The sequence below is a fragment of the Microtus oregoni genome, unplaced genomic scaffold, assembly GCF_018167655.1.
Source record: "Microtus oregoni isolate MIOR12 unplaced genomic scaffold, Mior012 000032F_ref0000030, whole genome shotgun sequence".
In the NCBI taxonomy this organism is placed as follows: Eukaryota; Metazoa; Chordata; class Mammalia; order Rodentia; family Cricetidae; genus Microtus; species Microtus oregoni.
Window position 1 is genome coordinate 24,281,989 of NW_024543091.1, and position 15,000 is coordinate 24,296,988.

The 15,000-nt window shown below is 38.0% G+C and overlaps 1 protein-coding gene across 3 annotated transcripts in view; it reads left to right on the forward strand.

Moving 5' to 3' along the window:
* The window catches only part of Pias1 (protein inhibitor of activated STAT 1), a 116,210-nt gene that overhangs the window by 23,264 nt on the left and 77,946 nt on the right, over positions 1 to 15,000 (forward strand). For 2 of the 3 annotated variants that reach the window (XM_041679399.1, XM_041679400.1), the window contains exon 2: positions 5,102 to 5,546. In XM_041679399.1, coding sequence (XP_041535333.1) covers positions 5,102 to 5,546 — 445 coding nt within the window. Of the gene's footprint in view, positions 1 to 4,499; positions 4,522 to 5,101; positions 5,547 to 15,000 lie in introns of those variants that run through there. The other variant, XM_041679401.1, reaches the window with a different exon arrangement.

Consider the following 15,000-nt stretch of genomic DNA (forward strand, 5'->3'; position numbering starts at 1 on the left):
TACCAGCATCCACATCAGATGGCCCACAACTGGTTATAACTCCAGTTCCAGGGGATCTGATGACCCCCTCTGTGTTTGATTACCTGATCCACATGCAGGTATACATCAAATATATAAAAAAAAAATTAAAGAATTTTAAAGTGGTGCATATGTCTGTCTGATAAAAAAAATAAAACACTTTAGGAAGACTTCCTTCACAGAATTCTGTGCAGAATATATACACTTTTCAACCATTTTTAATCCCTTGGGATTCTAAGAACTAGATCATCCAAAGATGCAGTCAGCAGAATACTGGAATTCCCTAGGAAGCGATGATTTCTAGTAGCTATCATGGTTAACATTATCCTTAGTTGTAAATACTCCTTTTATTTTAGTCGTAACAATTGAAGAATTTTAAGCACATTGCATATTAAAATATATTTTATTTCAGCATCTCAGAAGTATTTAAATGTTTAGTTTTTTTGTATGTTGTCAACACTTCCACATTATGAATTAGTTGCTGCATGCTTCTCTGAGCTTTTCATTTGAATGATGCTTCAGATGGCTGGACCTTTTCCGCCCCCTTCTTCAGTTCTCTTAAAATACAGTGCTGATTATGGTCCCCCAAGAGTATGCAAAATCTGTTCCAGTAATAGCAAGGAACACCACCTGGCCTTCCGCTGTGCAAGATCAGGTGCAGTGAATGGTTAATGGAACACACACATTTCTTAGCCAGAACTTTTTTTAAAAGTTCAATTACTGAAGCTTGAACTGGAAATTGAGGTAAACTATATTCATTTTTAATTAATTCCTCCCCCCCCCCATTAAAAGACATGTGGCTTGTTTCCTTAAATATCTGTAAAATTGTGAAAATATATTTGAAGTAAAATTAGTTGTGGACATTCAGACATTCAGCAGATTTTTTGCTTTCTGTGTGAAAAAATGATGATACCTGTCTCAAAAACACAATGATAAGTTCTCTCTCTCTCTCTCTCTTTAAAAAAAATAAACCCAAACTAGAAACCTTGACTTGTTAATAGCAGCTGTCTTTTGAGAGCATGCTACGAAAGTATTTGTTTAATGGTTGCTAGTGTCTACTTTTTTTTTTTGAGGCAGTCAAAATATAATTGACAGCTGTCAAGTTTATTTTGTCATTTAACTTTTTCTTTGATCCTTCAAACAAGAGATTTGATTTTAAGCAAATTGTCCATGTGTTTTTCATAGAAATACAATAATGCATTTGTGCTACATTTTTAATCTTGTACTCACAATGACAAAGGCATCACTGAAATTGTGCTAATTATTGAATTGCTTTTCAATAATTTTAATTCACTTTTTGTTTGTGACTTAGAAATTTGAATTGAAAGATATTTATCTAAAATTTAATGCTGTTTCCCCCTTTTTAAGAACAAACACATTTGCCTATGTGACTGACTGCTAGTGTTAATTGACAGACTCTAGAATCACCTGGAAAATGGGCCTCTGGACATGCCTTTGGGAAGTATCTTGACTTTTTAATTGATGTGGGAAGCCTGCCCACTGTGGGCAACTCCATTTCCTGGCCGTTAAGTAAATTGTCAATGTGTTTTTCATAGAAATACAATAATGCATCTGTGCTACATTTTTAATCTTGTACTCACAATGACAAAGGCATCACTGAAATTGTGCTAATTATTGAATTGCTTATTAAAGAATCCAGCGGTGGGTCCTGGATTTTATAAATGGAAAAAGGGAGTTGAGCAGCATGAATGCATTCATTGCTCTCTGCTCTCAGTTGTGAATGCCATGTGGCCAGCTTCTTTAAGCGCCTGTCATCTTCCCCACTCTAATAGGCTTTACCATCAAGTTTTCAGCCAGTATAGACCCTTTCTCTTAAGTTGGTTTTGTCAGAGCATTTTATAACAAGAACAGGAAAAGAAACTAAGACAGTGTGATGTTTGAATGAGATTGTTCCCCATAGGCTCAGATGTTTGAATTCTTGGTCCCCAGTTGTTTGCTAGATTTAGAAAGTGTGGCCTTGCTAGAGGAAGCATGTCACTGGAGATGGGCCTTGAGAGTTGAAAGCCTCATCCCATTTCGAGTTTGCTCTCACTGCTTCTTGCTTACAGTTTGGGATGTGAGCTCTCATCTGTTCCTGCTGCCTGCAGTCAATTCTTTGCCATGATGGATGGAATCTTATCCCTCTGGAACCAACCATAAGCCTACATAAACCCTTCCTTCTATACGTTGCCTTGGTCATGGTGTTTTATCACAGCAATAGGAAAGTAAGACCAGCCAACTCCAGTTTGTTTTTTATTACTAATCCTTGATGTTTGATTTTTTTTAAATTTCATTACAAACAGAAGATTATTATGAGATAATAGGATCTCCCAATGTAGCTCAAGTTGGCCTTAAACTCAAGTTCCCTCACTCTCAACCTCCCAAGTGCAGTAGTACAGATGTCCAATTTAAGATTTACAGTGCATTACTGGAAGTGGAGAATCGGTTTAGTGCTTATCCTTCTGGAACCATAAGCCTACATAAACCCTTCCTTCTATAAGTTGCCTTGGTCATGGTGTTTTATCACAGCAATAGGAAAGTAAGACCAGCCAACTCCAGTTTGTTTTTTATTACTAATCCTTGATGTTTGATTTTTTTAAATTTCATTACAAACAGAAGATTATTATGAGATAATAGGATCTCCCAATGTAGAAGACATGTGGAACCTTGCCAGTAGGCCACGAGCCTTATGGTTACTGCTGTGGTTAGCATTTTCATTTTAGACTTTCAATCTGACCCAGTTTTATTCTTTTTTTTATTTTTATTTTACAGTTTTTTAAATTGATATTTATTGAGCTCTACATTTTTCTCTGTTCCCCTCCCTGTCTCTCCCCTCTCCCCTTCAATCCTCCCCCAAGGTCCCCATGCTCCCAATTTACTCAGGAGATCTTGTCTTTTTTTACTTTCTACTTCCCATGTAGATTAGATCTATGTAAGTGTCTCTTAGTGTCCACATTGTTGTCTAAGTTTTCTGGGATTGTGGTTTGTAGGCTGACTTTCTTTGCTTTATGATTAAAAACCACCTATGAGTGAGTACACGTGATAATTGTCTTTCATTCAAAATAATGTTTTCTAGCTCCATCCATTTTCCTGCAAAATTCAAGCTGTCGTTATTTTTTTCTGCTGAGTAGTACTCCATTGTGTAAATGTACCGCATTTTTCTTATCCATTCTTTGGTTGAGGGGCATTTAGGTTGTTTTTAGGTTCTGGCTATGACAAACAAAGCTGCTTTGAACATAGTTGAGCACATGTCCTTGTGTCACAATTGAGCATCCTTTGGATATATACCCAAAAGTGGTACTACTGGGTCTTGAGGAAGTTTGTTTCCCAATTTTCTGAGCCTTATGGTAAAATATAAAATAATGGAAATGGGTTAAATTAAGATGTAAAAGCTAGCCAATAAGAAGTTAGAACTAATAGGCCAAGCTGTGATTTAATTAATACAGTTTCTGTGTGGTTATTTTGGGAGTCTGGGCAGCTGGGAAATGAACAAGCAGCTTCCTACTACACCCTGTCAAGTGAGGAAGCCTGCAGAGGTCAAGAGAGGGCACTGGATCCTGTGGAAAGAGTTATAGGTACTGTGAGGTGCCCAATAAGGACACTCAGAACAAAACTTGGATCCTCTCAAAGAGCAGCAGCGTGTCTGTCTCTGGAAGTGGCTCCATGGCTTCTCTCTGATTCCTCCTCCTTTCTCCCAGCATTCAGTTTATTTTTCCCTGCCTACCTCTGGCCCAAGACAGGTTTTTTGTTTGTTTGTTTTATTAACCAATCTACTGGGGCAGGCTGGCGAAGCTGGACCTGAAGGTGGGAAACAGTGGAGTGACTGACAGCTTTGATTGACCAGCTGTCTTGCATCAGAGTTCTTCTTTCATTGGTCACATTTGGGGGCTGTTCTGCTACCTGAAAGGACTTTCTAATGTAGTGGATCTCAGTCTGTGGCTTGCAACCTATTAGGAGCGTTGAATGAACTTTTCACAGGGATCACCTAAGACTATCAGAAACCACAGATTTTTATATCATGATTCATAACATTAGCAGTATTACAGCTATGAAGTAGCAAAGAAAATAATTTTATGTTTGGGGGAAACACCAAAACATGAAGAACTGTGCTTAAGGGCTACAGCATTAGGAAGGTTGAGAACCGTTGCTCCAATGGGTTGGCTGAGAAAAGGTATTTGTATAAGTCATACAGGAAGGTAGGGAGGCCTTGTAGCCACTGTGTGTTGGTATTTGGTATGAATCTAGAGAATCCAATAGTTTAGGAATGGAGAATTTAATGAATGGGAAGATTGCAGGTAGGTATTCATCCTGGCATTTCCTGTCATCCTTTCAGAGACAGGGCTTCTTCCATAAGTAGTAGTGTGGGTAGCGTTGACCCTTCCTCTTTGGTTCCCTTTTCTGTTGCTTTAAATGGAAGGTTCTGTTTAGATTTCCATTTCCTGTTCTTAGAAGGGGTGGAGAATAGAAGCAGTGAAATAAATTGTGAACCTAAGATTAATAAAGGTAAGTAGATTTCTGTCATTAGCTGCATGTATTACAGTGTACAGATGGAATTCTTGATTTCTAAGTGGGAATCGAGAGTTTTAGTATCTGGGACTGCTAGCTAGCAATATAACAGCACAAACTAAGAGACAGGCCTCAGGAAAATAGCGATTGTTCCTTGCATTCCAGAGTTAATACAGAGAGTCGAATTTGGTAATGTGTCTGGGGTTTGAGGTGGGATGTTTGGTTTGAATGTACTTGGTTTTTTTTTCCCCAAGAAGGAAGGAATGCTCTTACTATTCTGCCGTCTATGCTTCTGGAAAATTAGTAAGTACTTGGTAATGTCACTCAGTGGTAGGGATAAAGTGAGATGTGGTCCTGCGTAGTGTAAACTTGATCCTGTATCCTTTATAGAAACTTATGCATATTACTTTTTGAAAGTTTCTCTATTATTAATTGGATAAACTTTGTTTAGAATAGTAAGGATGTTAAATGGGCTGGTATTTAAGCAAACCACATGAAGAGGCTAAATAAAAGTTGTTTAGAATTGTAAATTATGTATCAGATACTAATATTTTACATTTTAACTTTTTTCTCTAAGCAAATGGTTATGAGCCTTAGAGTTTCTGAACTCCAAGTACTGTTGGGCTACGCTGGGAGGAACAAGCACGGACGCAAACACGAACTTCTTACAAAAGCCCTGCATTTGTTAAAGGCTGGCTGTAGTCCTGCTGTACAAATGAAAATTAAAGAACTCTACAGGCGGCGGTTCCCTCAGAAAATTATGACGCCTGCGGACTTGTCTATCCCCAACGTACATTCAAGTCCTATGCCAGCGACTCTGTCACCATCTACCATTCCACAACTCACCTATGATGGTCACCCTGCATCATCCCCACTACTCCCTGTTTCTCTTCTGGGACCTAAACATGAACTGGAACTCCCACATCTCACATCAGCACTGCACCCAGTCCATCCGGATATAAAGCTGCAAAAGCTACCATTCTATGACCTGCTGGACGAGCTGATCAAACCCACCAGTTTAGGTAAGATACGAGGCCATTTGGTTACTGCTGTGGTTAGCATTTTCATTTTAGACTTTCAATCTGACCCAGTTTTATTCTTTTTTTATTTTTATTTTACAGTTTTTTAAATTGATATTTATTGAGCTCTACATTTTTCTCTGTTCCCCTCCCTGCCTCTCCCCTCTCCCCTTTAATCCTCCCCCAAGGTCCCCATGCTCCCAATTTACTCAGGAGATCTTGTCTTTTTTTACTTTCTACTTCCCATGTAGATTAGATCTATGTAAGTGTCTCTTAGTGTCCACATTGTTGTCTAAGTTTTCTGGGATTGTGGTTTGTAGGCTGACTTTCTTTGCTTTATGATTAAAAACCACCTATGAGTGAGTACACGTGATAATTAATTGTCTTTCACTCAAAATAATGTTTTCTAGCTCCATCCATTTTCCTGCAAAATTTCAAGCTGTCGTTATTTTTTTCTGCTGATTAGTACTCAATTGTGTAAATGTACCGCATTTTTCTTATCCATTCTTTGGTTGAGGGGCATTTAGGTTGTTTTTAGGTTCTGGCTATGACAAACAAAGCTGCTATGAACATAGTTGAGCACATGTCCTTGTGTCACAATTGAGCATCCTTTGGATATATACCCAAAAGTGGTACTACTGGGTCTTGAGGAAGTTTGTTTCTCAATTTTCTGAGAAATCGCCACGTTGACATCCAAAAGGGTCGGTACCAATTTGCATTCCCACCAACAATGCAGAAGTGTTCCCTTTTCCCCACAACCTCTCCAGCATAAGTTGTCATCAGTGTTTTTGATCTTGGCCATTCTTACAGATGTAAGATGGAATCTCAGAGTTGTTTTGATTTGCATTTCTCTGATGATTTTGATGATTTTGAACATTTCCTTAATTGTCTTTCAGCCATTCTAGATTCCTCTGTTGAGAGTTCTTTGTTTAGGTCTGTACTCCATTTTTTTTTATTGGATTATGTGTTCTTTTGGTGTCCAATTTCTTGAGTTCTTTGTATGTTTTAGACAAAGGTGACCAATAGTTTTGGACACAATAAATACTAAGTTTGAAACACGGTTTCACCTTATAAGCTCTGCCTGTCCTGTACCTTGCTGTTCTTGAACTCACAAAGATCCTCCTGCCTCTGTCTCTAGAACCATTGGATTATAGGTATGTTCTACTGGGGCTGGCTTCTAATTAAAATTGAAAGCAAATCACCACCAGTCTCTTGATTCTGTTCTTAATTTTCAGCAGTCAGTGACATCTAAAACAGACTCACCAGTTTTGATTACTTGAATGTATAAATGGTTTTAATTATCATGAAAGGAAATTTGAGCTTTGATGTTGTAGTCAACTTTCAGCTGCTGTTTTCCAAGTGGAGACATGTGCATTAGTCATACACATGTGGTATACTAGTTCCTATTCATGTGTAATATGGGTTGTAGAAGTTTCTGTTAGTAGGTTTCTCATCTTGAGATTTCCTTGTCAAAGTATAGAGTTCAACATATTTATTATATGTCATCTACTTTATTAATGTGAACCACAGTTGACTTTGGTGTGATTTTTTTTTTTGGGGGGGGGTGCCTTTAGTAGAAAATACTCTAATAGCCAACTTTTTCTGGATGCTGACTTCTTAGAAGTCAGTGCTTAGCAAATTGTGACTGGCAGCTAATTCTAGTGGTTTGGTTTTGTGTGACATTTATGTAAGAATTTTGTTGTCTGAGGCAGGCTCTCACTCTGGGACTCTGATGCCCTAGTACTGCTCACAGCAGTCTGCTGCGTCTGCCTGCTAGGTGCTAAGATTACTCATGGGAGCCACTATCCCCAGCTCAAATTTTTCAATATATTCCTAAAATGTAAACAAAGCTAATGAATATATAAATAACAGATCATGTGTGCCCCAGAGCCTAACGTATTTCCTGTCTGACTTTTATAGAAATGTTTGTTGACTCCTGTCATTAAAATTAAACATCTCAGTTTGAGGAATTGTTGAATATTGAGGGCAAGTTTTAGAGAAGGTGGGGTGTTTTGGGGTTTGAGGTATGATGTTGTCTAGGCTGGCCTAGTATTCTTCAAGAAGCAGAGTATGACACTGAATTCTTGATCTTCCTCTTTACCTTCTAAGCTGGAATTACAGGTGTGTACCACCAGTCTTTTGGAGAGGATTGTTTTAAATTAGATTTTAAATTTTTTTCTTTGAGAACTTTATGTATACAATGTATTTTGATCATATCCACCTTCTCTCCTTCAACTCTCCTTGGATCCTCTTCAATATATTACCTTCCTTTTTGTTGGTGTGGGGCCATGATTTTTGAGAGCATTGCTGAAATTCTGTCATTGAATAAGGAAGTTCTTGGTTTTAATTGCATTTAGTAGAATTTCTAAGAATAAATGAAGATACAGAAGATATTTTCAAACAACATGAATTTTATTATATGAATTTATTGAATTTATTTTTACATTTGTGTGTGTATGTGTGTGTATAGACGTGTGTACTCCCTTCAAACACATGTTACAGCATGCATAGGAAGTCAGAGAGTTTATTTTACTATGCAAATCCTCAGAATCAAATTTAGATGGTCAGGCTTGAAGGCAAGTGCCCTTACCTGCTGAGCCATCTTACTTAGTCTGACAAACATGAAGTTTATAACACCATTTTATTCTTTAAATTTTTTTGAGATTTATTTATTTTATTTTTATGAGTACTTTGCCTACACATGGGTGCCTAGTATCAGTGGGGCTCAGAAGAGACTTTTCGATTCCCTAGAACTAGAGTTATTGGTTGTGAGCCACCCTCTGGATGCTGGGAATTGAACCCAGGTGTAAACGGAGGTGGTGCTTTTGTTTCCCAGCTGCCCAGTCCTTAATATAAATTTCAAAATGTTTGGCCTATTTCTCAAACTTATTGTTAACTAGCTCCTAATTTTAAATTAATAAATTTCTATTAATTTATATATTGCCATGTGACTCGTAGCCTTTCTTGTGGTCTTGCTACTCTGGCTGTTTCCACTGACTGGCATCTCCCGACTCTGCCCTTCTTCCTCTGAGTTGTCACTTAGATTGTTCGCTTAATCTTATCCTGCCTGGATATTGGTCAAACAACTTTTATTATTAACCAATGAGAGGAATACATAGTCACAGCATACAGAAAAATCATACCATAGCATTTCTCCCTTTCTGTCTAATCAAAAGAGAAGGTTTTAACTTTAACATAGTAAAATTACATACAGCAAAACAGTTATCAAGTAAGAATTGCAGTTACAATATTTAGTCTATTTGTATTTGACAAAATTAGAGAAAATATTTATCCTATCTTGGCGAGCTTAAAGTTTTATATCTAATTTACTTTTTATCATAACTAAGAAAAACTATAATTATCTAGTTTTGAACTCCATCAAAGACCTGAGAAGAAAATAATAATACCTGAATAAGCAGGAAGTACAGGCAAGCAACTTCCTAAAATGTAGGAAATGATAGAAACAATTGGCTTCCTGGACAATCATCCACATTTCCTCTGTAATGTTGGGACATCCATCCTTGGCCTACAGGCATAGCGTATCTGACAGACTTTCCTGTGAAGCAGGGAAATTGGAAGGACTGGCCTACCATGTCTTGGCAAAGCTTAGCAGACGCCTTTCTTGTATTCTGCTGGTTCAGTTTAGATAGTAACTGTAAGCAACTGAAGCAAGGACAGTTTCTTTGCCCACTAGCTTTTGCCATAAAATAAACTTCATACAGAGTTTTTTGATGGCCACCATTTTCTCTTGAGTACATTGATGCTGCCAGGAGCAGACTTGTCTCACTGTCACGAAAAGTTTAAGTTATTAAAACATTTTAAATGTCATATTCTGTAGGTCTTTGAAATGTTTGAAGAATACTTATCTATCTGAAATATATCTTTATCTAGAAAACCTAACTAGCATGACAATAAGTTTGACTACTATATCACCCAAGTCCTTTACAAGAGCAGTAAGTGCTCTTAACTGCTGAGCCATCTCTCCAGCCCCATTTTATTTTTAAAATGGACAAACAAGAGGAGAAAGAAAAGATAAGATTTGTTGAGAATCTACCTAATGCATGTAATAAACCTTGTGTATGTTCATTGTAAAAAAGAGAAAGAAATTGTTAGCAATTTGTATGTATACACATGGTGTTTGTTGTTTTTCACAGATCAATTTTATATTTAGGATTGTGTGGTGTGCCTTTTATTTTATTTCTTTCTTAATAAGATAAGCATCTTTTCATGCCTGACTCATGTAGATGTCTACCATTTTAAATTAATTTCTCATCTGCATTTATATAAACATAAAGTTTATGTGTTCTGTAGACACATATATCTGAAGAACAATCATATCATCTGAAATTTGATAGAAGAATGTTGGTTACTTGGTTTTGAGTCCAGCTTTTAAACTCTTTTTTTTTTTCTGGTCTTAATAGTTAACTTCCCATGCTTTTACTACATAAATCTCAAGTGTTGGTGTGATTAGATGATACTTAGTATGTGTACCAATTCTGTTATGGAAAGTAGAAATGCAGCCTGGATGAGCATATTAGAAAATGTTTAGAAAGTTAAACTCATTTTTGCTGTGGTATTTTGTCGAATGTAGTTAATAGTTTTTTCATTTTGATGTTCAAATTCATTGTTTCCATCTGATATTTGAATTTATTGTTTCAGTTGCATACCTCTATGGGTATTGTAGTTTGATTTAATTTATCATCTTTTACTCTTACATCTTAGTGTTTTAATCCCAGCACTCCAGAGGCAGAGGCAGGTGGATCTCTGTGAGTTCAAGGTCAGCCTATTCTACAGAGCAGGTTCCAGGACAGCCAGCGCCTGTCTCAGAAAATAAAGAGACTCTGTCTCAAAAAATAAAAATAATTTTAAAAATATTTATTTTTCCTATTAAGTATGTGTGTGTATGTGAGTTCAGGTGCCCAAAGAGGCCTGAGTTGTTAGATCCCCCCTTGGAGCTGGACTTAAAGGTGATTGTGAGCCACTTGACAGGTTGCTTGGTATTGAACTTGGGTCCTCTAGAACACATGCTCTTAACCACTGAGCCATCATCTCTCCAGCATATGATCTCCACCCCACACTCCTCCCCTTTTCTTAAGACCAGAATCTTGCTATGTAACCCATAGTGGCAAACTGATTGTAACCTGTGGCCTCTTTTTGTGTGATTCTTAGTTAAGAATTTTGTTGTTTAAGGCTATTCTCATTCTGTAGTCCAGGCTAGCTTGGAACTCATTATGTAGCATAGGCTTAATTGGAGCTTGCAGCAACCCTCCTACCTCTACTTCCTGGATCCTGATTACTTGTGAGCCACCACACCCAGTTCAGAATTTTGTATACTCCAGAAAAGTTAAAATTAAACCGGTGACTGTACCAGGAGGTGGCAAGTTGGTAAGGGGCTTGTCACTAAGCCTGACAACCTGACTTTGATCCTGGGGAGGGAGCCACATGGACAAGGAGAAAATTGACTCTCCAAAGTTGTTCTTTGACCTCCACATATCTGTGGAGTAAGTAATTTTTTTAAAAAAAATCAACAATGAATATGTAACAGAGACCATGTGTGCCTACACATCCTATTTACTGTCTGACTCTTTCAGGAGAAAGTTTGTCTATTCTTGTCATAAAATCACTTAGTATTTCAGTTTTCTGGGTTGGGGACTTGAGAACATAGTTTGAGAATTCTTGAAGTTTTTTTGTTTTTTTGTTTTTGTTTTTGTTTTTTTAAAGTGGTCTCATGCAGCCCAACTTGGAACTCCCTGTGTCTTGTCCAGGCTGGCTTCAAACTTGTAGTTCTGATGCCTTAGTCTCTCAAGTTCTGTAACTACTACCTGCATATACGACTATAGCCTGAAGGTTAATGAGGGTCTTCAGTTGTTTTGTTTAGAACCGTTTTCTTTTTCTTTTCTTTTTTTGAGGCAAGGTGACCTGGAACTCACTGTATAGACAGACTGGCTTCCAACTGCTTCTTTCTTCCAAATGCTGGATTAAAGGTGTGAACCACCAAACCCAGCTTTTAATATTTTTTCTTTTGACACTTTCATGCATGTAAACAATATATCTTATCCATGTCCATTTCTACTTACTACCACCACCTCCTTAAAGACATTTTAATGTGTAATAGTGATAGATAAGTATATTTGATTTTCCCCTAAAGAGATATTAAGCAGATAGCTACAGATTCAACTCAGGTAGCTGCTGATGATCTTGAACTCTGGATTTTCCTGGCTCTACCTCCTGAACTTGTCACCCAACTTGGTTCTTTTGCTTTTTTTTTTTTCTTTCTTTTTAACTATTTTATTTATTTATTTATTTATTTATTTTTTGATTTTTCGAGACAGGGTTTCTCCGTAGCTTTTGGTTCCTGTCCTGGAACTAGCTCTTGTAGACCAGGCTGGTCTCGAACTCACAGAGATCCGCCTGCCTCTGCCTCCCGAGTGCTGGGATTAAAGGCGTGCGCCACCACCGCCCGGCTCTTTTTAACTGTTTTAAATGACCCCCAAAGTCACACTAAAATGTTGGCTTTAGGTCTAATTGTAAGAACTAGAGACGTAAGCCACAATTTAGCTGGGTGTGGTGGTCGATGCCTTTCATTCCAGCACTTTTGAGGTAGAAACAAGTACCAGGACAGCTAGGGCCACCTACACAGAGAGAACCTGTTCCCAAAACCAACAACAGATGTGTAAGATGCAAGTGTTAGGCAAGTTTTGTTCAGCCAGGAGTTAGCAATATTGTCACCCACTAGTTAAGGTTGAGAATCAGCAGCATATTATTAAATAAGGAGTTTCCACATAGAAGCACACAATATACAAAACATTAGCACATACAATGAGGTTATGTGCTGATTAGTTGATGTCAATTTTGTGAGCAGAGAGGCTTAAAGGAGCCAAACCCCGCTTTTATTAGTACTAGTTCATTGCTTGAGTGACAGACAGACTAGAGCAAAACTGCTGCAGATAACCATAATTGACTACATGTATAATTTAATTCAAATACCAATTTTTTAATGTGGTACATTTCACATAAAAATAAAAAAGTGTGCCACTGTTTCAAATTTCTCATTCCCTATCATAGAATTAAAATAAATATTTTGATTCTGAATCAAGCCATCTTACCAGAATGTAATCTGTGGGAAATTGATTCATTTGTTGTTGCATGGGAGTGCTTTAATGAATCTGAAAAGGATTTATTAAGAAAGATTGTGAGTAACCTGAGAAATTGAGGATGAACATAGTTTTAGGACTGTTTTTCTGGATTCTTTAGTGTTTGTAAATGACAGGGTCCTATTATGTAACTCTGGTAGGTCTTGAACTTGCTATGTAGTCCATGCTGGTCTCAAACTCACAGAGATTAAAGGCGTGTGCCACACACTTGGCAAGACTGTTTTGGAGTATGTATATGTATGTGTGTTTTCTGTATAGAATGAAATGGTCCTATTCACACAGAATTAGCTTTTCCAAATGTTTTTTTCTCCTGAAAAGCTCATTTGTTTAGATCTTGGAAAACTGTGTATTTTGAGAAATTAAATAACTTTTGGTGCTTTCTTTATTTTAAAAATGCATACTTTAAAGCCTTTAAAGAACTTAGCTTATAATTAATTGATAACCTGATCACAGTTGTCACTTGAGTTCAGAATATGACAGGTAAATTTAATTATTCTTTCTCCCTTCTCTTTGGCCATAAGCGCAGTTTAAAAAAATACTCAATCTGACTGGGCATTGGTGGTGCACACCTTTAATCCCAGCACTTGGGAGGCAGAGGCAGGAGGATCTCAGTGAGTTTGAGGCCAGCCTGGCCTACAAAGTGAGTTCCAGGACAGCCAGAGCAGTTACACAGAGAAACTGTCTTGAACCCCCGCCCTCCAATACTCAGTCTGGATATTGTGATATGTGTTGTAGTCCTAGACCTTCACAAATACTACATAAAAATATCCAGCTTATAACTGGAATGAATCAGATAATCAATTGATAGGAGACTTGAAACTCAGTTCCTGCTTCTGCTTTGTAAGTACTGTAATCACAGCTGTATGTCAAGTGACCTTTGTTTCTTGCTAATAGTCAGACAAGTTTTGAGGATCCAGGTCTTATGTAGCAGTCTAGCGTCCAATTTCCCATTTAGTGGAGCCTTTGAGCTCCTGATCTTCTTGCCTCTTTGAATTATAGACATGCTACCATGACCTGTTTTATAAAATGCAAGACTTGGTGCTTGCTGAGCTGTATCATGCCCACTGTGGGCTTATAGTCTTATTTAGAATCTAGATTAGTATCCCCTTAAAATTTTTAAAATTATTATTATTTTCTTAATGTGTGGGGTGTTTTGCTTACATCTAAGTCTGTGTATCATATTCATGCCTAGTGCCTGAGGAGAGCTTTGGGGCTCCTGAGACTGGAGTTACAGATGGTTGTGAGCCACCATGTGGGTTCTGAAACTCAAACCTGGTGCCTCTGCAAGAGCAAGTCAGTGCTCTTGACTGCTGAGCCATCTCTCTAGCCCAAAGTAGTCCCTTTATTTTTCCCCCCACTCTGTGTGGGATTGAGCTCAGGGCCCTATGCATTTAAGGAAGGCAGCTGTCATGAGATTAAACCTGCAGCAGCCCATCCCCCTTTAGATTTATGTATTTATTATGTATTCAGTGTTCTGCCTGCATGTATTCCTGCAGGCCAGAAGAGGGCACCAAATCTCATTACAATGGTTTTGAGCACATGTGGTTGCTGGGAATTGAACTCAGGACCTTTGGAAGAGCAGGCAAAACTCTTAATTACTGAGGCACCTCTCCAGCCCCAGTCCTCTCCCTTTTAAAGGTGGTATTTTCATACAGATATTTGCAAGTTTCAGACTTTTGAAGATATATGAGTCATATAAAAAAAAACTTCAGAATAAAAAATTTTTAGCCAGTCAGTGATCCATACAACTTTAATCCCAACACCTGGGAAGCAGAGGCAGGTGGATCTCTTGAGTTCAAGGCCAGCCTGGTCTGCAGAGTGAGTTCTAGGACAGCCAGAGCTACACAAAGAAGCCCTGTCTTGAAAAAAAAATTAAAAATCAAACAAACAAAACCCACAACTTTGTGTAGGTTGTGTGTATAAAAGCATACATTCATGTACACTTAGGTTTTGCTTTAGGGAAACGAAGGCAACAAATGCTTTCCCTCTACTCAGGAGCTAAGATGAGCTATCCATCCTGTTGAGGTTTGTGCCCACAGGTGATGTTCCTGCTGTATTTTATGACATCAGCTACTAGTGTTTTCTGCCAAGGACTGCTGACAGCAGATTATATTTTACAATTTCCTTCTCATTTTGAATAATCTAGTTTCCCTTCTTCCACATGCCTAATAACTGGTGCCTGGAATGGGGCAGTGTACTCATGGATGCAGGCCCTGAGCAGTGATGGAAGGGCTTTCAGGGGTTTGCGAGTACTCTTAAGAAACGGGCACAGCTGTACTCCTGTGTGCTGGGAACCTGGGCAT